Source organism: Mauremys reevesii, linkage group 5, assembly GCF_016161935.1.
Source record: "Mauremys reevesii isolate NIE-2019 linkage group 5, ASM1616193v1, whole genome shotgun sequence".
Lineage (NCBI taxonomy): Eukaryota > Metazoa > Chordata > Testudines > Geoemydidae > Mauremys > Mauremys reevesii.
The window spans coordinates 94,266,160-94,290,502 of NC_052627.1; the positions used below are offsets into that span (position 1 = coordinate 94,266,160).

The 24,343-nt window shown below is 41.6% G+C and overlaps 2 protein-coding genes across 7 annotated transcripts in view; one reads left to right on the forward strand and one right to left on the reverse strand.

Annotated features, from left to right (window-relative positions):
- Positions 1-4,605, forward strand: part of ATP8A1 (ATPase phospholipid transporting 8A1) — a 233,578-nt gene extending 228,973 nt beyond the window's left edge. For all 6 annotated transcript variants that reach the window (XM_039539925.1, XM_039539927.1, XM_039539926.1 and 3 more), the window contains one exon: positions 3,149-4,605. In XM_039539925.1, coding sequence (XP_039395859.1) covers positions 3,149-3,246 — 98 coding nt within the window. In that variant the 3' untranslated portion in view covers positions 3,247-4,605. The remainder of the gene's footprint in view (positions 1-3,148) is intronic.
- Positions 4,606-11,204: 6,599 nt separating this feature from the next.
- Positions 11,205-15,484, reverse strand: SHISA3 (shisa family member 3). Its single transcript, XM_039541401.1, has 2 exons — positions 14,880-15,484; positions 11,205-13,243 (listed from the first exon to the last, which is right to left on the reverse strand). Exons 1-2 carry the CDS (start codon positions 15,253-15,255, stop codon positions 12,795-12,797), a joined length of 825 nt encoding a protein of 274 aa, XP_039397335.1. The 5' UTR covers positions 15,256-15,484; the 3' UTR covers positions 11,205-12,794.
- Between the last annotated feature and the right edge of the window lie 8,859 nt (positions 15,485-24,343).

A 24,343-nucleotide genomic window follows, 5' to 3' on the forward strand; every position in this document is an offset into this window, starting at 1 on the left:
TCGTCCCACCGCTCCAGTGGACCCCCGCAGGCATGACTGCGGACAGTTCGCTGGTCCCGCGGCTCGGCTGGACCTCCCGCAGGCACGCCTGCGGCAGCTCAAGCGGAGCCGCCGGACCTGAGAACTGTCCGCTGCTGCGGGAGGTCCAGCCGAGCCGCGCGACCAGCGGACCCTCTGCAGTCATGCCCGCGGGAGTTCTGCTGCTCCCGCGGCTCCAGGGCGCCTCCCGCGCATGACTGCTTGGGGCGGCCAAAAAGGTAGAGCCGCCCCTGTGTAGACCACCAAATCAGGACGAGGAGGTGGATAAAGCATTTCTAGAACAAATAACAGAAATATCCAAAGCACAAGACCTGGTAGTACTGGACGACTTTAACTACCCAGATAATTATTGGGAAAGTAATATGTCAAAACACAAAATTCGCAGTAATTTCTTGGAATGTTTGGGGACAACTTTTTGTTCCAGAAAGTGGAGGAACTAACCTGGGGGACAGCCATTCTGACCAGCAGGGAGGAATTGGTAGTGAATCTGAAGGTGGAAGGCAATTTGGGTGAAAGTGATCATGAAATGATAGATTTCATGATTTCTAAGAAAAGGAAGGAGTGAGAGCTGAAGAATAAGGACAATGGACTTCAAAAAAGCAGACTTAATCAAACTCAGAGAACTAGTAGGTAAGGTTCCATTGGAAGAAAATCTAAGGGAAAAAGATGTTCAAGAGAGCAGACTGTTTCTCAAGGTGGCAGTATTAAAGGCACAACTGCAGAGTATCCCGATACAAATGAAAAATAGGAAGAATAGTAAGAGGCTAATATGCCTCCATCTGAGCTCTTTAATGACCTGAAAATCAAAAGGGAATCCTACAAAAAGTGGAAACATGGACAAATTGCTAAGGACAAGTACAAAAGAACAGCACAAGCATGTCAGAAGAAAATCAGAAAGGCTAAGGCACAAAATGAGTTACACCTAGCAAGGGACATAAAAGGCAATAAGAAACGGTTATTTAAGTACATTAGGAACAAGAGAAAGACAAAGGAAAGCAAAGGTCTACTACTTAGTGGAAAAGGAGAAGTAATAACTGATGACCTCAAGAACGCTGAGGTGTTTGAAGCAAAGTCTTCACTAAAAAGGTTAATGGTGACCAGATACTCAACATAATTTATATTAACAACAAGGCGTAAGGAATGGAAGCCAAAATAGGGAAAGAACAGGTTACAGAATATTTAAATACGTTAGATGCATCCAAGTCATCAGGGCCTGATGAAATTCATCCTAGAGTACTACAGGAAGTAGTGGAAACAATCTCAGAACCATCAGCAATTATCTTTGAGAACTCCTGGAGGACAGATGAGGTCCCAAAGGACTAGAGAAGGGAAAATATAGAACAAAGACAACCTGGGGGATTATAGACCAGTCTATACCTACATTTGATACCTGGAAAGGTACTGGACAAATTATTAAACAGTTTATAAGCTGTTCTCAAGAACCAGATCATGCCAGACCAACCTAATTTCCTTCTTTGAAAGGGTTACTGGCCTAGTGGATGGGGAGAAACAGTAGATGTGATTATATCTTGATTTTAGTAAGGCTTTTTTCACTGTCCCACATGACATTCTCATAAGCAAGATGGGGAAATGTGGTCTAGATTAAATTACTATCAGGTGGGTGTACAACTGGTTAAAAGACCATACTCAAAGAATAGTTATCAATGGTTTGCTATCAAACTGGGAGAGTGTATCTAGTGGAGTCCTGCAGGGGTCAGTTCTGGGTCTGGAACTATTCAGTATTTTCGTTAATTACTTGAATAATGGAGTGGACAGTATGCTTTTAAAATTTGCAGAAGACACCAAACTGGGAGGGGTTGCAAGCACTCTGGAAAATTGAATTAGAATTCAAAATGACCTTGACAAATTGTCAAATTGGTCTAAATTTCAGCAAGATGAAATTCAATAAAGACAAGTGCAATATATTACAGTTAGGAAGGACAAATCAAGTGCACAGCTACAAAATGGGGAATAACTGGCTAGGTGGTGGTACTACTGAAAAGGATCTGAAAAGTACAGTGGATCACAAATTGAATATGACGCAAAAATGTGATGCAGCTGTGAAAAAGGCTAATATCATTCTGGAGTGTATTAACAGGAGTGTTGTGTGTAAGACATGGGAGATAATTGTCCCACTCTACTCGGCACTGGTGAGGCCTCGGCTGGAGTACTGTTTCCAGTTCTGTGTGCCACATTTTAGGAAAGATGTGGACAAATTGGAGAGTCTAAAGGAAAGCAACAAAAATGATGATAGGTTTAGAAAACCAGACCTATGAGGAGAGGTTAAAAAACACTGGGTATGTTCAGTCTTGAGAAAAGAAGACTGGGCGAACCTGATGATAGCATTCAAATATGTTCAGGACTGTTATAAAGAGGAGAGTGATCAATTCTTTTCCATCTCCACTGAAGGCAGGACAAGAAGTAATGGGCTTAATCTGCAGCAAGGGAGATTTAGGTTAGATGTTAGGAAACTTTCTAACTGTAAGTGTGGTTAAGATCTGGAATAGGCTTTGAAGGAAGGTTGTGCAATCCCCATCATTGAAAGTTTTAAAAAACAGGTTGGACAAACATCTGTCAGAGATGGCCTAGGCTTACTTGGTCCTACCACTACGCAGAGGGCTAGACTTGATGACTCCTCAAGGTCCATTCCAGCCGTACGTTTCTATGATTCTGTGATATATAATCACCTTTAATTGAATCTATTGCCTTTTGATGAGATCATATTCATTCCTTGGATACTGTACAGAATTATTTCTGTTGTGCTTTCTGTCTCCCAATATTATGAAAGGATTTGAGTTCTTCTCTCTCCCAGCCCTCTCTGAAGATAGGTTTATTGGTATTTGACCAGTCTATACCTAACTTTGATACCTGGATAGATACTGGAACAAATTATTAAACATTTTGTAAGCTGTTGTCAAGAACCAGATCATGCCAAACCAACCTAATTTCCTTCTTTGACAGGGTTACTGTCGTAGTGGATGGGGCGGGGAGGGAAACAGTAGATGTGATATATCTTGATTTGGTTTCATTGAAGTTTGAAGTCTTCCAATTCTATAGAATATCTGAAACAGTAATGAGGGTTTAACTATTTTCTGTTTTGTATCTGCAGATGGCTATGCGTTCTCTCAAGATGAAAATGGAATAGTTTCCCAATCTGAAGTAATAAGAGCTTATGATACCACAAAACAAAGACCTGATGAATGGTGAAGGAATACAGCTTGCAACAGAGAGCCTTTAGAATTACTTAAGTAAGACAAACTACTAGATCTTTGCTAGGGTCTGCTAGCAGGATCCAGTCACAAAGATTACAGGAAGATCCATGATGATCTTGTTTCATAAAGATTGGATTAGTGTATTCAATAGACATAAGCACTGTGCAACTCTACTGTAACACACTCTCTCTTTACATTTTTCACAAGTATTTGCTTTGTCTTTGTAAACAGGGGTTGAAAATTACCTTGTGTTTTGCCAGATCACTTATTTACGAGGCTGAATCAGTATTGTTCATATAGCATATTACTTGGAGCGTCATTAATGGTCAGATTACCACTATACATAAATTATTAACATTTGTGCAGGTTCATAAGTGGCTATACATTTAAAGTACAGTTGATAACAAGCCTTTGATTTCAACAAGTGCTGACTAACCAACATTTTAATGGTGTTAACTCACTTTATTAAGCAAGATTTCAAACCAAGGTGTTTGTGTCAAACTAGCCTAAAAAATATGTTTGCCAAAGAAGTTCCATAATTGCAGTTCTCAAGAATCTCCAATAGTCATTTGCAGAGAAATTTAAAAGGAAATTAATTTAAAGTCCTGATGTCAGAAATGCATGCTTGATTCTCCATACTTGATAAAAATACAGCATAATGAGCCTAACTGGAGTTGCCTTTATGGTACTTGCTTTCAGATCTGTGAAACTTTGCATCTTCGGTCTGATACAAGCTTTGTATTTTTTATTGTTTAATACGGCTGCCACTTTTTAGTATGGTGCTCTTATTTCCAAGTTTTGTTCAAATTACAAACAAAATGAAAATTGCTGTCTTACCTTTCTTCATCATAATTTTAGCCATTTTTGCAATGCTTGTGCTTTATATGCGCATCTGGTCACAATTTGATCAGAAAAGTTTGTCCTAATTCATAAAGACAGATTAGCTATTTATGGGCTTTTATTCTAAAGTTATCTAGAACATGACTTGTTAAAGCAATGTATGCCTTTTAGCTCTGTGTGGTGTGTACTCTTCCATTTGCACCAGAGTCACCTCCTACTATGCACTCAAATATACTGAAGTAGTTCTTTACAGCTTATTTGTCACTAGCAAACCTCCATACTTTCAGCTTTTAACAAAAATGGAGGGAAAATGCACAAAAGAAAACAAAATTTTCCACAATTTGCTCAACTCAGCAGTGTAAAAGTTACACTTCTCACCAAGAGTACACTGTAATTAGAAATTTTAAAAAATTAATTACATTTAGTCTGTCTCCGCCCAATATTAAATGATGGCCTAACTTCAGATGTTACGTTTATTTGTGACAATGGCACAATCAGAGTCCAATTTAACTTTTTTTTAAAGTTTGTCTGTTTTAATACTGACCTAAAGTCCACTATAATAATTTAATTTTAATTTTATTTTATATGGAGAAAATGCTTCTTAATTTTTAAATTTTTCACACTGGTTGGCTAAGTAAAATAGATACAGTTTTTCTTTGAACGTCAGTTGTCTGAGAATGGAACAGAAATTTTCCCATTCTCCTTTCAGGTTATTAAGAACTTCATTCTTATCACTTTTTGTCCTCAAAATCATCCAATCTAGATTGTAAATAACAAGCAGTATATCTCTTCAGCTGTTCCATATCCTACCAATAATTTCTTGACTATTCGTATACTTATTAAGATTAAAACTTTGTCCCCTGGTCTTTCAGCACTATGCAGGTTCCACATCTCACTTCACTACACTACACAACTTCCTGACCTCTCATTTTGAGAAAATATACAAATCCCATCATACTTCAAAGCCCCAGCAAGGAAGACACCATATGAAAGTACATACTTAGGAGGACAAATTGATGGAACGGCCCTCCACATTTCATATGTATGTTATGCATTCTCTTCCTCTCCCTTTCCCTGAGTGATCTTTAAACACAAGAGAACACAGAAGAAACAGGGACAAAGAAAACGTATTCCACTAGAAACAGCACTGTTAGTCAGTCATGCAGAGAAGAGCTGCCTTCAGAAAAGCCATTTCAGGCATAGATAAATAGATGGATCAATATGGGAGGGCCATATCACTTGACCTGAGGCAAGAAAAAAAATTGGGGGCATGCCTCTTTCTTAAAATATGGATCCCTATTTTTGACATTCATCAGAGAATGACTGATTTCAACAGATTTCTTAAATGACATTCCTCAGTGACAACTAATATAAAACAATTCAGTCCCTGCCTCTTTTTAAAAGTAAATGCATTTTTGTAAAAGGCATAAATATTGATTTGGCAAAAATTATGCAAAGCAAAGAAATGTAGTGTAAACCATTGTATTGTGATGAAATTTACTAGCAGCTTCACTTATCCTGGGTTTACCTTGCTATAAAATAAAGCATGCTATATTTACAAGAATTCAGACAATTAAGATGCCCAGCTACCTACAGCTGGTGACACAAATGACACACAATTTAGTCCCATTCCACTTTTCTTTATTGCTAAGAAGGTAGAGAGCTATTAGCACATCTTGTTGAGACCCTGGGCTCATATTGGAATTCTGGCTGGTGATGTTGCATTATGTTATATGTTGCTCTATTTCCAAAGCAGGTGTAAGTTCATCACCATGTGTGTCATCCTTGTGTGATTTTACACATTTTAATTTTAAGTAGTGCCCCACAAAATGTATTTTGAGTTTGAGTTTGTATATGTACTTTTATTCCCCAATTGTAAGTCTGTTTTGGATATATTTTTACACATACTAGATGTTGCTTATTGTCTTATGGTAATCAATTGTGAGATAATATTCCTGCTTAGAAAGTTAGTAAAAAAATGCTTTTTTACTGCTTATACACTTCCACTTCAAAATATAAGATCACCTCAGCAAAATGTGCCTGTGTAAAACAGATTTTAAAAAAAAATCAGTTCAGGTATACAATACACAGTTTATTTGCACATTGTTAAAGTGCACAGAAAGATAGTATATTATTTATTTAGGATACCATGTGTTTGTTTATTTGAGCCATTGGTTATGCAGGTATTTATTTTAATGAAAAAATAGTTTAGTCAAATTACAATAGCTAATAATAATGCATTTATTCTGGTCACTTAAACCTTTAGTTTTGTCTGAATAAAGTCCAATATGGAATTCACATGGTAATTTGCAGTCTGCCTTATGTGCACTGCATGACAATTACAAACTATCATTAAAAAATGTTTCTTCAATTAAGCCAAAACAGTGCCAGTCAGAAATCAATTGATCTTGTGTGCATATTGTTATTTTAATAACTTATAAGAATGCAATAGTTATTCAAAGGTTAATTAATTGTTAAGAAATTTTATTAAACTTAATCATCATTTGTATTTGGACTTTCTTTTGCCATTTCCTGATTTTAGGCTTATATGTGGAAAGCAGCCTCAATAGATTTATAATAAATCATCTTTCTATTTGTGTAAAAATGACAGAGAAAATATTTTGAGACAGTAACAGATAGCTAAAGTTTCCTATAAACCCCATAAAAATCCACAATATCACAAAAAAATATTTTACAAAATGTCACAAGGATCTCCCTTTGTTGCCTTAACCTTGAATTAGAATGTACATTAAATTGAAGGAAGGGAAAATAGTGTTTTCCTATTTTTTTATCTTGATTTATACTGTATAAAAGCAGCTGCAATTTTGATGAGTTAATCATCCTGTCTGCATGAATTAATATTTTAAAGTTTTCCGAGCTAATACATGGTTGTTGCAGTTGTCATTTTTCTGCCTTCATTTATAGAGTCACAACATAATGTATCCAGAAGTTAACGATCTGGAAGTTAATTAAGTGGTCAGTTCAACTTTGTTAGTACTGGGTATATTCTTTCCTAGCAAAACTCAACAAATGTTGTCCGATACATCTTCATTAAACAAGGAATATTTTAGCATTCCAAAAACTTGTCTTGATCCTGCAAACCCTTTCTCCCATTGGCTTCAGTAGTTATATGAATAAAGACTACTTGTGTGAGTAAGAATTTGCAAGATTGGGCCCTTTGTTTTTTATGTATTTTGAATTAAACATAAGTTTTTTCATACATACAACAATTAGTAATTGCAAAGCTGTGATCAGAACATGTAAAGCTAAAATCATGTTTTAGTGTTTCTTTATTCTAGACTAGAAGCCATAGATGCATTAATACTGTTTTTCTCGTTTGACTTGATTTTTCATTAAGTATTTCAGTGTTTCAAAAGTATAAACTGCTGTGAAAGGCAGCTACTATGTCAAAGCAAAGTTTGCGTTCAAGGTAAGGTAGGACTTTCCAGCTCCACTGAACCATTACTGCTGAAACTGTTGTGGAAATTGTGAAGCTGCATGAATGGAGAGTTTTTGACTCAGTGTTTATGGTAGTTTTTCTCAGGTTTAGTTTTAACTGGACATTAAATGCCCTGTGTGTTTTATTAAATTTTAGTAACGCTTTCAGTTCTGTGCAGTGTTACATGTCATTGGCATTTTGTGAATGTGCATGTTTTGAACTGCAAATTTTTAATGTTTTGTCTTTTAATTGTTATTAAAAATTGAATAAACTTTGCCATTAAATAAAAATAACTTTGAAGGTTTTGATTGCAAGTGCTACAAGTTAAGTTCAAAGCAAAACTTTTTCACATTTCATTATTTCTATTTTAATCAATTGAAATGAGGCATACTGGAAATAAAATAGCTTTCAGACTAGTACCCAAACACTTTTGTATTACTCTAGCAAATGGAGAAAATACTGCAGTATTTTACAACTTTTAATAAATATGATTGTTTGCAGAGGGCCACTCATGGTCCCATTGAAGTCAATGAGGAGTTTGCTTTAAACATTGAAAAGGGACCATGGAGGATTGCAACTAACCCAGTGAGGCAGGGTCTGAGGATACTCATGGTAAAGAACAAGAAGAGCATCCTTTCAAACAGGAAAGCTTTTCAGTGGAAGAGCCAAGGAAGAGACTGATTAAAAGGGAGTCTTGTTTGATTTTTGAGGGTTTGGTGTTAAAGGTCCATCATCCACTGTCACTGCCAAAAGATGTTTCTCCCTTAATGGTGTGTATCACCTGAATAAGAGTGGGAGTATCCAGGCCAGAATTGAAGTGTGGTTGTAGACAGGTTTTAACCCCTTATGAACATGGAGTTAATTTCAAAAGTGACAGGGGATGTAAGTTGATCAGAAAAGAGTATTAAAGTGACAAATTATTTAAAAATGCACATATTTTGCAGTTAGTGTGCAAAATAAGTTTAACACAGACTGATCTGGTATTCTTTCAGGGGCATATTTAGTGAGCAGATGAAACTTTCACTGAAGTCAGTGAATCCAAATCTGCGCCCTTACTACACTGTAAATACAGAATATTCCTGTTCCAGTCAACCGAGCAGCTCCAGATTTCCACAAGAGAAATTGGAAGCAGAATTTGGCCCAATATCCTTAATATTGCTGTCAAGTTATAGATACTAGCAAGAAGTATATCAAGAACTTTGCATTGTCAGTTTTATCAGTCCAATTCTGTTTTTCAGAAGTAGTGAACAACCACAACTCTAGTAGAAGTCAATTGGAGCTGCAGATGCACAGCACCTCTGAAAATTAAATCCATAATGTGCATGAATCTGACAGTATTCAGTTACTAGGCTTGATTATCCTGTCACTTTTACTTATTTTAGACTGATGTCACTCCACTGAAGTTAGTGGAGTTAATTTACACTAGTAAAAGTGGAAGAAGACTCAAGCCCACTGTGCTCACAATGCTGATTAATCTAAATTGCAGCATTGCACTGCATAAACATATATTAACCTAATTCATTTCATGCAATTTGTTCAACATACACCACCTAACACCTTCAAAACAAACATCGTAACTGCTCATTAAAACTACATCACAGACCTGAATGTAATTTACCTTTTATCTCTAATAAATGTGTCTGACGAAGTGGGTATTCACCTATGAAAGCTTATGCTCCAATATGTCTGTTAGTCTATAAGGTGCCACAGGACTCTTTGTCGCTTTTTACAAATCCAGACTAACATGGCTACCCCTCTGATACTATTATAGTTTAGGAGATTATTACAGTTTATGGATTTTTTTAGCGTCCACATTGCCATAGATATAGTTCTTCCTCTTCATTGGGGATGAAATTCACCATTCCTACACGTAGCCCAAATAAATCAGACTTCGTGCTGGAGAGTCCACAGGGATAGGGGAAATTCAACCTTTAAACCATAAGCAGGCTGTGATCATTATTTCAATCCATGGACTTGAATAGTGTCTCATTGCCCACACTAGGGTTTTATCACTAGCTCCACATAAATATGGATACAGTAATCCAAGGACCTCTTTTCAGGCTTCCCACCTCATGTGGCACACAGGTTAGTCAAAGGCCCATCTGCACAGCTGCTTCATCCACACCCCTCTTTTGTCAAGGTCTAAAGGCCCCATCTTGCAAGATTCCAAGGACCTGATCCCAATCCTACATTAAAATACTCACGTGCATGAAGCTGAGCAAGTGCTTTACAGAATTAAGGCCAGAGTGTTTGACATCTTGCAGGATCATGCCCTACGGTCAGATTTTGTGGCATAGGTGTCCTTTACTCACATTAGCTAATGCTTAAACAATGAAACTACCTGTGTGAGTAAGATCAGCGTTACTAAAAGTTGCCAACTCTGTCCCTATGTTATTAATGCATTCATAGATTCATACTTTAAAGTCAGAAGGGACCATTATGATCATCTAGTCTGACATCCTGCATAACATAGGCCACAGAATTTTATCAAGTCTGTGACTTGTAGTTGCAATGGAGCATACTTTAAGACAGAATCCACCACATCCCCTAAATAAGTCATTCCAGTGGTTAATTGCCTTCACTGTTTTACCCTTTTTCCTAGTCTGAATTCATCTAATTCTCAGCTTCCACTCACTGGATCGTGTTATGCTTTGTCTGCTAAATCCTCTCCTCATGTACTTGTAGACCCCTATCACGTCTCCTCTGATCCATCTCTCTCTCTCTGACATGGTAGTGCCACTCTTAATAGTTGTGTGAACAGATCTTACAGGCTGCTCCCAAACAATGACAGAGTTAATTTACTATATAAACTCTTGGGTAATTTTTTCCAGAAAATATTTAATACTTTCTTTAAGGACCTAGTCCTGTATGCCTTATTCAAACAAAACTGTTCAAGTCAGAATCAGGCCTTACAGGGCATTAACAGAGATGTGCAAAATTCTACCTGCCCCTTCCTGGAGAGAAGTAATTTTTTTTCTCTTTGATAAGCGAATACAATGTGTTAATTTCTTCATAATCATCATGCTAAGGGTTGGGCAAATAGACTTTTTTTAACCTAGACTGGTAAATTTTCATAGCAATTTTACAAGGATGTGAAATAAAGTTTTAAATTATTTTTAAATGTATCCATTATTGTGTTATGATTTTAGGTGTGAATGGAAGTCAAAGTCCATATATTTTCAATATTAGCTGCATATTAGATTTAAAATGTCAAATGTATAGAATCAAGAGACTCTTCTTCCTCTTGCTTATACAGTTCTACTACTACTACATTACTAGTAGAAATGGCTATTGACACTTCATGTCGACAATGCAATGAAAAAATATATGAAAAGATTATGAAAAAATACACTTGGAAAACTAGAATATAAAATGAAATACCTGACCATTTATTTTTAAAGAACAAAATTCTACCTAAATCTTGAAGAAAAAAATGAAATTCAGAAAGATCCCTAGTCTGCTCCCATTGAAGTCAATCCCGTTGGCTTGAATGAGAGCAGAATCTGATTGACGTGTATGGTAAGCAGCGACAGAAAGCAAACTTTTCTGGAGAAATGGCCCACATTTTTAATGTAAAAAAGATGGACATCATTTTAACTAAATTCCTTAATTTTATACTAATTTAAATACGCTTTTGATAATTAAACTTGCCCTAATGCTTGTGTAATGGAACCATCTATTAAAATATTTCAAGAATACCTAGCACATCAGCAGATCTGGTTTGGTAAGATAAGCAAGTTCAATGTAGCGATACAGGAAACCCAAACAGACAGAATGGCTTTCTGTGTATAGAAGTACATGAAAGGTAGAGGCACTGACTGGACTCATTTTTCCTTTCCTTTGATTTGTTATTGTGTTAACGTTTGGGGTTGGTTTGTTTGTTTTGGTTTATATTGGTTGGTTGGTTATTTTTGGAAGGGAACAGAGGAAGAAACCTAGTCATATAATGGGATACTGTAAATTCAAGCAGTGTAGTAAACAATTTAATATAATGATCTTTATTTTTATATACACTTTAAATTCATCAGTTATGTTAATCTGACTAGTTAACTGCATATTCAACACTGTTATAAACTATATTAAATCTGCAGCATCACAGATGTATGGATGTAAAATAGTTTGCAAAAGAACAAAATTTACTACTACTTTTAATGTATAGAAAACAAAATATAAATGTATTGACACTGTAACCAAATGAACATTGCTTAATAGGCTCACGGTTTGTGAATGGCATTCTGTAGAGAATTACAACCAAAAATTAAAATTTCAACCAGTTTGACATAAAACAATTCACTATGACTACTAAATAATTAATGTTGTCAGTGCTGTACATACATTTTAAATTACAAATTTGTCTTTACATTTTATACATTACTAATTTTACAAATAGAACTTGGAGACCACTTTGTCCAATTTGTATTTATATACATGTTGCTGAACAAAATGCTTACAGCAAATTCTCCTTTAATAAAAATGCTTTGAAGTAATAATGTTTTTAGGATTTTACATAGACTATCTCTATTGTGCACGTTGTACTTTTTCCATATATAATGATCTGACTACTGGGAGACTGGGCATGTTTTAAACTAAACTTAAACCGTATTAAAATATTTGGCCCTATCTTTCTAACACTTTACTTTCAAAAGTAAATTTTATGCTCCCTAATCTCAGTTATATTATGTGCACTTTAAAAAAAATCTGATTCTGGTATCTATAATCATGGACAATTCCCCCCACTGCCCATTTTTATACCTTTCTTCCCTCAACCCCAGGTCAGGATCCTGCGACCCTTACTCACCTGAGCAGTATCATTGCAGTAAGTGGGACTAGTCTGGTGAGTAAACGCTTGTTCAAGAGTTGCAGAATCAGGTCCCTGGTTTGTTATAACAGAGTTAATATCATTTGGACTCCAAAAGTAATTTATAACTCTTCTAGCTACGTTATTAATAGTTTTATCCCAAATTGGTCTTCTACCTCTCTCTGCAGAAATTCTGCACAAATTAGAATAAATTATCAAAAGGTCACTTTTTGAGAGCAATAAATGTTTAAAATGTTTCATGATCTATATGCAGTTGTGACAAAGTACAAGGAAACTGTTTTATAACTAAAGTAAGTATTTGTACTAGTTTCTACACAATCTTGCACTTTTAAATGGGCAACTCCCCCATTCACATGGTTTTGAGTTCCATAACTACAGAACATATTAGTGTGAAATGTACACTGCAGCAGTATACCGCCTATGGCTATATTACTATTGAAAACTCCTAGCTAAAATCTGGGCAGCTCCTCCCGGCTAGGGAAGGTTCCGGTTGGAGAGGATAGCCAAAATAGGGTGATGACACCAAAAATCCAGCTGGTTGAGTTAGGTGGATAGAATGGCCTGTTTGTAAGCAGCCCGGTGTGTAAGGTGAAGGTGGAGATGCCACTAAACACCCAGATTCTGCTCTGGCGAAAGAGAACCTGCGAATGGAGCCTCCAGTAGAACTCGAACTGGTTGCAGTACTGGACTGTCTGGACGGTGTCCGGAGACTAGTGGAAGTCAGGATCATTGGAAGAGTCTCGATCTGATAGCTTCGAAGAGAGAATCGTATTGGCTGCTGTGATGTTTGTTTAGGTCTTAAACACGTGCAACAATAAACAGCTACCAACGAACCCACAATAATGAAGGCGATGAATATGGATCCAACAATAAGGAAAGGAACGTAGATCGGCTCTGAATTTAAAAAAAAAAGTACATTTTAACACTCCAAAATAGCTTGTCTATTTAACTCTGCAAAGTTTTCAAATTCCCATATTATTCTTAAACTCTCATCAACTACCGCGCTTGTTAAAAGGTGCTCCTTTCACGTATTACAAATAAACTGTGAACTGCGTGCCAGCGGTATGATCTGATACAAAGTAACAACTTCACTGATCGTGCAATAAGCTGCATTTGATTTTTAATTAGCCTTTAGTTCCTACATACAGAAATTAAAAGTCTTTGCTGCTGACAATTTTAATAGACTAATTCCTAGTGTTACTATTTTAGATCAGTATTGGAATCCTGAATGGTTAGTCCGCATGGTCCTGTTTGCTGCACGAGTATAGTTTTCAGTGGTCGGTTTGGTTTTCCCTTTGTTCAGGAATCATGCTCCACTTTTCCAACAAGTTTTTTCGGAAATTTACTCACTGCTGCAAATTATAACTGCCTGAAACTACGGACTAACTCTTCAAAAGCTCCAGTCCCTTTTTAGGGGGCAAGTAACTTCAGAGTGAACGATTTTCAGCCAAATATCTTTCAGTGCTGTTGCTGGATTACTTGTTTGCTTTTATATATATTCCCGGAACCCCAGTCTGATTCTTTTTACAGTTACAGTTAGTCACGTCTGGAAAGGAAAAAATAAAACGGCCCCTGCTCTGGCTTTCCAGCTGCTCCTTCACTGCACGGTAACTAGCTCTTTACTATAAACTCGCCTTTTGGTTTGATGGGATTTAAATGGCTGGGCCGCTCCTAAGCTGTGGGGGCGATTAAACCAGACCCGTAGTGCCAGCAGGTGGGGGCTAGTTCAGCACCGATCTGATCGGTTCTGACGCGCCCGTCGGACGACGCTGGCCGGGGAGCCGGTTTCAGTCGGCTGAAGGCCGCGGGTTTTATTCTCGCGCAGGATGCTCCAGCCGCACCGCTGACCCGTTACGAGGTATAAAACTACCCCGCCTTTGCCCCTCCTCCGCGCGGCCAAGGAGCCGGTAAGGCGGCTTCCCGTTTGGCTGCTCAAGAGCCCAAGTAGCGCCGCTGGCTTAGCCCCGAGCGCGCTTCCCGGCCCTGGCCCTGGGGACGTGTGTGGCCGTGGCCGGGGCTGCGCCAGACGGCGGCCCCCCAGCGCGGCCGAGCCCATGGCGCTACCGCAAGAGCCCACCCAGCGGCGGGGAGCGGGCGGCGGTCTGCCCCTGCCTGAGCACTAGCGCCGCTGGGAGCCCCAGACCCCGCCGCGCTGTCAGGGGGAGCCGGACTCAGCCCCGTGCCAGTCTCGCCCTTCACCTGCCGCCGCCGCCGCATCCCCGGCCGCCCGGTGCCTCGCTCGCTTCCCAGGGAAGTTGGCGGAAACTTTCTGTGCCCGCCGGCCGCGTGTAGCGCGCAGCGCGGGGGCGCGTCCCGAGCAGGCCGCCCGCAGCAGCTGGGGGCTGGGGCGGGAGGGGACCGGGACCGCGCTCCGCAGCGACCGGCCGCGCCTCGCCGCCCGCGAGCCGCCTCGGGCTCTAGCGCCCTGCCCGCGGCTGGTCCCCAGCGCCGGCTCCGAGCTCGGGCCACGCGCCCGCCCTGCGCAGCAGCTGGAGCGTCAGGCCCCGGGCAGGAGGAACCGGACACTCACGGGCTGTCACCCCCGGGGGCTGCGGCTCGCGGTCGTTGGTGCAGCCGCCTTGCTCCAGCCGGGCCTCCGCGGCGGCGCAGCAGTAGCGCAGGGCGCAGGAGCCGCAGCAGATGGTGGCGTCCGGCGTGTCGAAGTCCTCCGGGCACTGGAAGCCCTCGTGGTAGCGGCCGTGCCCGTCCACCCAGCCGTGGCAATACTCGCCCCCCGCCGGCTGGGCGGACGCGCCCCAGCCCAGGAAGCCCAGCAGCAGGTAGCGCAGCAGCAGCCCCCGGTCCCCCATGGCGGCGGCAGCGGGACCCGCGACCGGCTCAGCCCAGGCTCGGCGCCCGGCTCCCCGCCTCACGGCCGCGGCAGCGACTTCTGCTCGTGGCCACATCCCAGGCGGCGCCCGACGGGCGAGGCTAGCGGGGCTGCCCCCGCCGGCAGCGCTGGACGCGCACACGGGCTGCTGCTGCGCCGCTCCCCGCCCGGCTCATAGCGGCCCCCGGCGCACCGCGCCCATGGGGGGCCGAGGGAGGCGGCTCTCCTGAGCGCAGCCCCCCCTTGCTGGGGGAGGGCGCTGAGCTCGGTCCCTGCTCGCCCCTCAGCCCTGACTGTCTGGGGGAAGCAGCTGGAGCCGCGCACAGAGCCCCGCCCCCTGCGATTTCTCTGGACCCCCCCTTCCCAATTTCCCCAACTCCCCAGTTACGGGACACTCTAAATGGCAATTTAATCATTGGTTGGAAATTTGAATTGAAATTGAAACATTAATACACATTTTAAAGGCATATACAGTATATGAGGAAATACTTGTGCCTGAGAAAGCAAAATGGGTTAGAAAAGTCTGAACAAAGACTAGCCAGGGCGGGGGGGAGCGCAAGTGGGGCAATTTGCCCCGGGCCCCACAGAGGACCCTACTAGAATATAGTCTTCTATAGAATTGCAACTTTTTTTTATGGAAGGGGCCCCCGAAATTACTTTGCCCCAGGCCCCCTCAATCCTCTGGGTAGCCCTGAGACTAGCTTCCTCATATAGCTGTTATTTATGACGTCACCACGCTTGTTTCAGCTATATTAGCCTACCTAATAATTTCAAATTATTATTTACAAGCAAGGTCTGAATGAGTTTTCCCCTGACAGCTAGTGATGAGCCAGCGGTGGGTGGAAAGGCTTCAGGACCAGACTGAATTTACATGAACACACCTACTCTGCTCAGATATCCAGCACACCCAGCTGTGCTGCTTAAGTGAACAGTTTTGGCTTGTGTTGGGTTACAAATCACTTAAGTATTAAATGTGGGGATCATTAAATGTTGTTATTCCCTCAGTGCTTAATTTGTGCGAGGGCTTGCCAGGGCTCAGCCCCAGCACCTCTAGGCTTGGCAGTGCATAGCCCTGGGACCTCTGGGCTTGTCACATCAGTTACAAAAGTAACAAACTTGCTTGGGCCCCAGCACCTCTTTCATTACAAATTAAGCACTGGTCACCCTCAACTGAACTGCCCTCCCTAAGCAGGAGGTTTGGATGCCATATCCTAGTGCAGAGAGAGAGGGTGGGGTACAGGTGTTTTGCTTGGTGGTGTGGAATCTGCCTAAGAGTCACAGGCACTATTTGACTTGCTCCTCTCTCCTGTTTAGAGAGAGAGCTGATTAGGCTTCATAAAGAGTCTTTTGATTTGTTAAATGGTTACTAGAGCTGAAATCACTGATAATCAGGTCTAAGTGCTTAGACCTGCTGTGGGACAGTGATTCTGTGGAAGAGACAGCTTAGGCTGCACTAGCAGCAAGGTTCCCTCACTGAGAGCTGGGTGGAACCTCGAGAGACCGACTTGCAGTGGTCACAGTGGCATGTGGCAGCAGAACGTGATGGTGCAGGGACATTGGGGATTTAGGGGTAGAGTGAACGGTGGCACAACAAACAACAGTGGCCAGAGCATTGGACTATGTTTTAGTGACTCTGCTCCAGAATGCTAGATTTGTGACTGGGAAACTTATATAAATATACCAGTACGTTTCCTAGTAGGCCAAGATTTTTAAAATGCATTATTTGCCAAGGTCATTATCTCACATCATTGCTATCTCAAGAAGTCATTATCTTGGGGAGTTTCTGTACTAAACTTTATTATTATAATTATTTTTATGTAAGAATGGCCATATTGGGTCAGACCAACATGCAGAAAGCCTTATAAGCCAGTCACTGTCAAAGCCAATTTTAGAAGAGCTTAAACTTAATGAGGCTGTTAAGAATGCTAGAGACACAACTCAGTTTATAGAAAAAAGAACAAAGAGTACTTGTGGCACCTTAGAGACCAGCAAGCAAGAGATACCACCCACTACAAACTGGAAGCCAATTTTAAGTGCATTGTCATTTGTTAATTCTGAAGTTGGACAGAAATTAAAAGGTACAGTGACTGGAGTGAAATCCCTGCAAGCTGCATGGACACTTTTCAAAGATACCATAATAGATGTATACCCCAAATTAAGAAACACAGTAAAAGAAATTTAAAAGAGCCACCACAGCTTAACAACCATGTAAAAGAAGCAGTGGGAGATAAAAAGGCATCTTTTAAAAAGTGGAAGTCAAATCCTAGTGAGGTAAATAGAAAAGAGCATAAACACTGCCAAATTAAGTGTAAAAATGTAGTAAGAAAAGCCAAAAAGGAGTTTGAAGAACAGCTAGCCAAAAACTCAAAAGGTAATAACAAAATGTTTTTTAAATATATCAGAAGCAGAAAGCCTGCTAAACAACCAGTGGAGTCCCTGGATGATTGAAATATAAAAGGAGCACTTAAAGACGATAAAGTCATTGTGGAGAAACTAAATGAATTCTTTGCTTCAGTCTTCATGGCTGAGGATGTTAGGGTGATTCCCAAACCTGAGCCAGCTTTTGTAGGTGACAAATCTGAGGAATTGTCACAGATTGAGGTGTCACTAGAGGAGGTTTTGGAATTAATTGATAAACTTAACAGTAACAGGTCACCGGGACCAGATGGCATTCACCCATGAGTTCTGAAAGAACTCAAATGTGAAATTGCGGAACTTCTAACTATGGTTTGTAACCTGTCCTTTAAATCAACTTCTGTACCCAATGACTGGAAGATAGCTAATATGACGCCAATATTTAAAAAGGGCTCTAGAGGTGATCCTGGCAATTACAGACCGGTAAGTCTAATGTCAGTACTGGGCAAATTAGTTGAAACAATCGTAAAGAATAAAATTGTCAGACACATAGAAGAACATAAATTGTTGGGCAAAAGCCAACATGGTTTCTGTAAAGGGAAATCGTGTCTTCCTAATCTATTAGAGTTCTTTGAAGGGGTCAACAAACATGTGGATAAGGAGAATCCAGTGGATACAGTGTACTTAGATTTCCAGAAAGCCTTTGACAAGGTCCCTCACCAAAGGCTCTTGCATAAATTAAGTTGTCATAGGATAAGAGGGAAAATCCTTTCATCGATTGAGAACTGGTTAAAAGACAGGGTACAAAGGGTAGGAATAAATGGTAAATTCTCAGAATGGAGAGGTGTAACTAGTGGTGTCCCCCAAGGGTCAGTCCTAGGACCAATCCTATTCAATTTATTCATAAATGATCTGGAGAAAGGGGTAAACAGTGAGGTGGCAAAGTTTGTAGACGATACTAAACTGCTCAAGATAGTTAAAATCAAAGCAGACTGTGAAGAACTTCAGAAAGATCTCACAAAACTAAGTGATTGGGCAACAAAATGGCAAATTAAATTTAATGTGGATAAATGTAAAGTAATGCACACTGGGAAAAATAACCCCAACTATACATACAATATGATGGGGAACTAATCAGGAAAAAGATCTTGGAGTCATCGTGGATAGTTCTCTGATGACATCCACACAGTGTGCAGCGGCAGCATGACAGGGCACAGCGGCCCCACAGTGGTACAGCAGAGGTTAACCCTTACTTCCTAGCAAAGGAAGCCATGCCCCAGAAGCTCTGTTGGGCATACTCCACCTGGAGAACAGATATAAAAGCCTGCAGAACAGCTCAGTCTGGGCTGACCACCGGAGGAGAAGGACACACGCTGCCTGCTTCTGAGGAGGGAGAGCTTGCGCGTTAGGATCCAGGGGTCAGCCAAGCCCAATGGGGGACGTCACAGGGGAGAAACAGACCGGAGGACCCCCTGCCCCAGATGAACTGGTATTTACGGTAGGAAGTGACCCAGAGGAACTCGAGAGACAAACAGTGTTAGAGCTGTGGGGAAGCTCACTGTGTTGCAGGAGGATCCCCGCCAAGTAAGGGCAAGGAGAGCTTGCCACTACCAGGGCCCTCGGTTGGGGGTCGGTGGAGAGGGTGGGCCTGAGTCCCCCTACCCCCGAACCATGAGGGATCTTATATGGACTCTGGCTGCTAGGCCGTGCTACCCCACTCGTAAGGCAGTTTATATGGACTCTGGCTGCTAGGCCATGCTACCCTGCTGGTAAGGGGGATTATATGGACTCTGGCCACTAGGCCACGCTACCCTGCTCTTAAGGGAGGTTATAGAGACTATGACCGCTAAGTCGCGCTACCGCACTAGACGGGTGATAGTAGGGAGGAAGGCCAAGAGGCCATCATTGACCACCCACGGGGAGGCGAACGTAAGGACTTGAGAGTGGTGAGGCACCGGCACCTCATCCTACCCCTGCCGCAAAGGGGCACTGGGGTGCCCGGTCCGCAATAGGCGGTCAAAAAAGCAAACAGGATGTTAGGAATCATTAAAAAGGGGATAGAGAATAAGATGGAGAATATCTTATTGCCCTTATAAATTCATGGTACTCCCACATCTTGAATACTGCATACAGATGTGGTCACCTCATCTCAAAAAAGATATACTGGCGTTAGAAAAGTTCAGATAAGGGCAACTAAAATGATTAGCAAAAAGAACAGGAGTACTTGTGGCACCTTAAAGACTAACAAATTTATTGTAGCATGAGCTTTCGTGAGCTACAGCTCACTTCTTCGGATTTATAGAATGGAACACACAGACAGGAGATATTTATACATACAGAGAACATGAAAAGGTGGAAGTATGCATAACAACAAGAAAAGTCTAATCTCATCTCAATTGATTAGACTTTTCCTGTTGTTATGCATACTTCCACCTTTTCATGTTCTCTGTATGTATAAATATCTCCTGTCTGTGTGTTCCATTCTATGCATCCGAAGAAATGAGCTGTAGCTCACGAAAGCTCATGCTACAATAAATTTGTTAGTCTTTAAGGTGCCACAAGTACTCCTGTTCTTTTTGCGGATACAGACTAACACGGCTGCTACTCTGAAACCTGTTAAAATGATTAGGGGTTTGGAATGGGTCCCATCTAAGAAGAGATTAAAGAGGCTAGGACTTTTCAGTTTGGAAAAGTGGAGACTAAGGTGGGGATATGATAGAGGTATATAAACTCATGAGTGATGTGGAGAAAGTGAATAAGGAAAAGTTATTTACTTGTTCCTGTAATATAAGAACTAGGGGGCACCAAATGAAATGAATGGGCAGCAGGTTTAAAACAAATAAAAGGAAGTTCTTCTGCACACAGCGCACAGTCAACTTGTGGAACTCCTTACCTGAGGAGGTTGTGAAGGCTAGGACTATAACAGGGTTTAAAAGAGAACTGGTTAAATTCATGGAGGTTAAATCCATTAATGGCTATTAGACAAGAAGGGTAAGGAATAGTGTCCCTAGCCTCTGTTTGTCAGAGGATGGTGATGGACGGCAGGAAAGGGATCACTTGATCATTATCTGTTAGGTTCACTCCCTCTGGGGCACCTGGCATTGGCCACTCTCAGTAGACAGGATACTAGGCTGGATGGACCTTTGGTCTGACCCAGTACGGCCATTCTTATGTTCTTATGGACACTGATTTCGAACAAGACTGGCAAATGCTCGCTAGCTTTCTGAAAAAAACTTAGCTGACTCTCTAGAAGTATGCGGTGCAACAGTGAAAGACTCAGCAGTTGAAAAAGTGAAGAACTCTCTCACCATATTCAAAATATGTGCATACATGGCTGATGAGTGCACCAATGCAAATAGGCATCAAGTGTTAAGTCATTGTGTATGTTATCTTGATGTCCATGGTAGGTCAGTGGATGAATTCTAGATTTTCAGGTTATAGAAAACACATCAGCTGCATCTGTGACATCTTAAAAGAGTTAAATGCTTGTAAATTGAACCACAAACAAGTGGTTGCTTGTGCATTTGATGGAGCTACAAACTTTTCTGGAAGACATAGTGGAGTACAATCTTTGCTCAGAGAAAAGTGTAACTCTAATCTCTCCTATACACGCTGCAGAGGCCATCTACTCCAGCTAGCGCTAGTACAAGCTGCAGAATCTTCAGAAGACCTTAAAAAGCCATAAATTGAATGCCTTTTTTATATTCTTTTTTCCAGCAAGAGTCCAAAAGGACTGAAAGTCTTTGGAAACAAATAAAAGATACACTGGGGTTGAAGTTCAAATTAGTCTAACCTTCCCCCGGCTGTCTCTCACCCCTGCACCCTCCCTTCCTGCCCTTCCCCCTGCTGCTCCTCACCCCTGCACCTGCCCAGTCCTTATCCTGCCTCCCCGACTGCCCTCATGCCTGCATCTCCCCTCCCAGCCCTTCCATACCCTGCCTGCCTGCTGCCCTCATCCCTTTACCTCCCCTTCTCCCAGTCCTTTCCCTAACCAATAGAATCATACAAGATTAGGGTTGGAAGAGACCTCAGGAGGTCATCTAGTCCAGTGCTTCTCAAAGTTGGGACGCTGCTTGTTCAGGGAAAGCCCCTGGTGGTCCAGGCCAGTTTGTTTACCTGACACTTCTGCAGGTTTGGCCGATCGTGGCTCCCACTGGCCACGGTTCACCACTCCAGGCCAATAGGGGCTGCAGGAAGCGGTGCGGGCCGAGGGATGTACTGGCCACCGTTCCCGCAGCCCTCACCCCTCCCTCTCCCTTCCTCTCAGCCCTCGCCCCATCTCCTCTCCTACTTCCTCCTCCTGCCCCTTTTTCGCAGCCTTCACCCACTCTGTAGCCCCTACTTCCCCCTTCCTAGGCTTCATCTCCTCCCCATTTCCATTACTGCCCCTTCACTCCCAGGGCCTGCTCTCCCCTCCTGAAACCTCACCACCCCCATCTTCCCTAGTGCCCCTACCTTACACCTCTCCCCATCAGTCTGACTGGATTGCTGCAATACAATTATAAATAATATAATAAGAACAACAACAAATGCCAGATCAGGCTGAATTATGAGGAATACATACTCAGTGACCAATGCAGTTTGGTCTGACCCAAGAAGATGGAGGCAATTGTGCTAATGCAGAGACCCAGAATAATTAAATGCTCTGCTCATAATGTTGCTTGAGGACAGTACAAATTTGCATTGGACTGGTTGACAAAATAATGGGTTTTGTGAATTATCTTCTTTGCTACAAACTCCTATGATTGGGGCCTGTCCTTGTGCCAGACGATCACCAGTGGGACGTGTGTTCAAAACTCTGATTAAAAAACAACAGAGCTATGCTGAGGTTGAAAAAAATATGTTGGCAACAGTTTTTGGTTGTGAACAGTTTTATGAGCAGAAATCAGCTGAGGTAGAAACACCCCATAAACCATAGGAAGTCATATTACAGAAGCTATTGTGCAAAATACTGCCCACACCTTAGGAAATTATAATGAAATTGAAAGAAAACGTGTAAAATACAGGCCTGGATAAGGAGTTTCTTAAAGATGACAGGCTTCTAAGAGCACCTATGAAAAGAGAAAGCAAAGGAGCTGCAGGAATAGGAGTTTGAAGTTAATATGGCTCAAGCACTATCCACTTCTGAAACAAAATCTGACCCACTCAAATGAGAGATGCAGAATAACCTAATCTTAACAGTTAGTTTGAAAGACTAATTCTAGCAGGAAGTCTGATAGACACCTCCATGCATAAAAGTTTACTAGGACAACAGAGATGAAATTGCAGTCAATAGTGGGATTCTGTACAAAGGACATGGAGGCATAGTTGTATGTGGTATAGGTGTTGATCCCAGAATAGTAGAGCGACAAGGTGGGTGAGATCCAATAAAATATATTACCTCATCACCTTGTCTCTCTAATGGTGGCAGAGTATCACAAAGCATTAGATTGGAAATTCTAAATATATAAATGCTTGTATACAAATGCCAGAAGTCTAAATACTAAGATGGGTGAACTTGAGTGCTTGGTATTAAATGAGGATATTGCTCTAGCAGGCATCACAGAAACTTTGTATAAAATTATATAGGAATGACAGAGTAGGTCATGCTGGTGGGGGACTGGCACTATATGTGAAAGAAAGCACAGAGTCAAATATAGTAAACATCTTAAATAACTCAAACTGTACCATAGAAGTTCTATGGATAGAAATGTCATGCTTAAACAATAAGAGTATAGCAGTAAAAATATACTGCTGACCTCCTCACCAGGATGGTGACAATGACTGTGAAATGCTCAGGGAGCTTAAAGAAGCAACAAAAACAGAAAACCCAACACTAATGGAGGATTTCAAATATCCTCTATTGACTGGGTACATGTCACCTCAGGAGGGATGCAGAGATAAAATTTCTTGGCACCATTACTGACTGTTTCTTGGGTACTGAAACCCAGAAGGGGAGAGGCAATTTTTGATTTAGTCTTAAATAGCCCCCAGGATCTCATCCAAGAGGTCAATGTGGCCAAACCACTCAGTAATAGCAACCATAATGCAATTAAATTTAATTTTATAGGGGGGGGGAATACCAAAGAAATGGAATTTTAAAGGGGAGTGGAATTTTAAAGGGGAGCTACAAAAAATGAGGAAGCTAGTTAAATGGAATTAAAAGGAACAGTTACAAGAAAGAAATGTCTGCAAGGTACATGGAAACTTTTTAAAATCACTATAATAGAGGCTCAAACTAAATGTACACCCCAAATAAAAAAAACAGCATGAGGACCTGTGTTCCCTCAAGGGCCACCACCTGATTAGTGCAGGAGCGCACACGGGGACTTAGCCACAGAGGGTGGGGGAGCAGTGGGATGGGGGGGGAGGTGAGTGGGAGCTTGAGGGTGCAGGGCTGTGGCAGGGAGAAAGGACTGTGAGTCCTAGCCCCAGGGCTGTGGTGGGGAGAGATGCCTCTCCCCCCCACCCTGGGGTGGGGGGAGTCCTCTCTCCCCGCTGCAACCCTGGCATTGGGACAACAATTCCTTCTTGTGGATTTAAACCTCCCCTAGCAGTGTTCGCCAAGCTTTTGTTGGCAAGAGGACATGTGGTTTATCTAGGGGCCTGATCCCGAAAAGTATTACGCATGAAGCTTACACTCATGTAAGTGGCCTCATGGAAAGAATTGGGAGAACTTCATGTCAAGTGAAAGTTTGCCTGAGCCCATGTGTTTGTAAAGTGCTGTGTAAATTTACAGAGCTGTGTGTGTTTCACTGCAATAACCGAGACATTGGACCTTTGTGTGTGTGCATGAGAATCTGAAGGTGAACTTTAATTGTCCAAGCTGA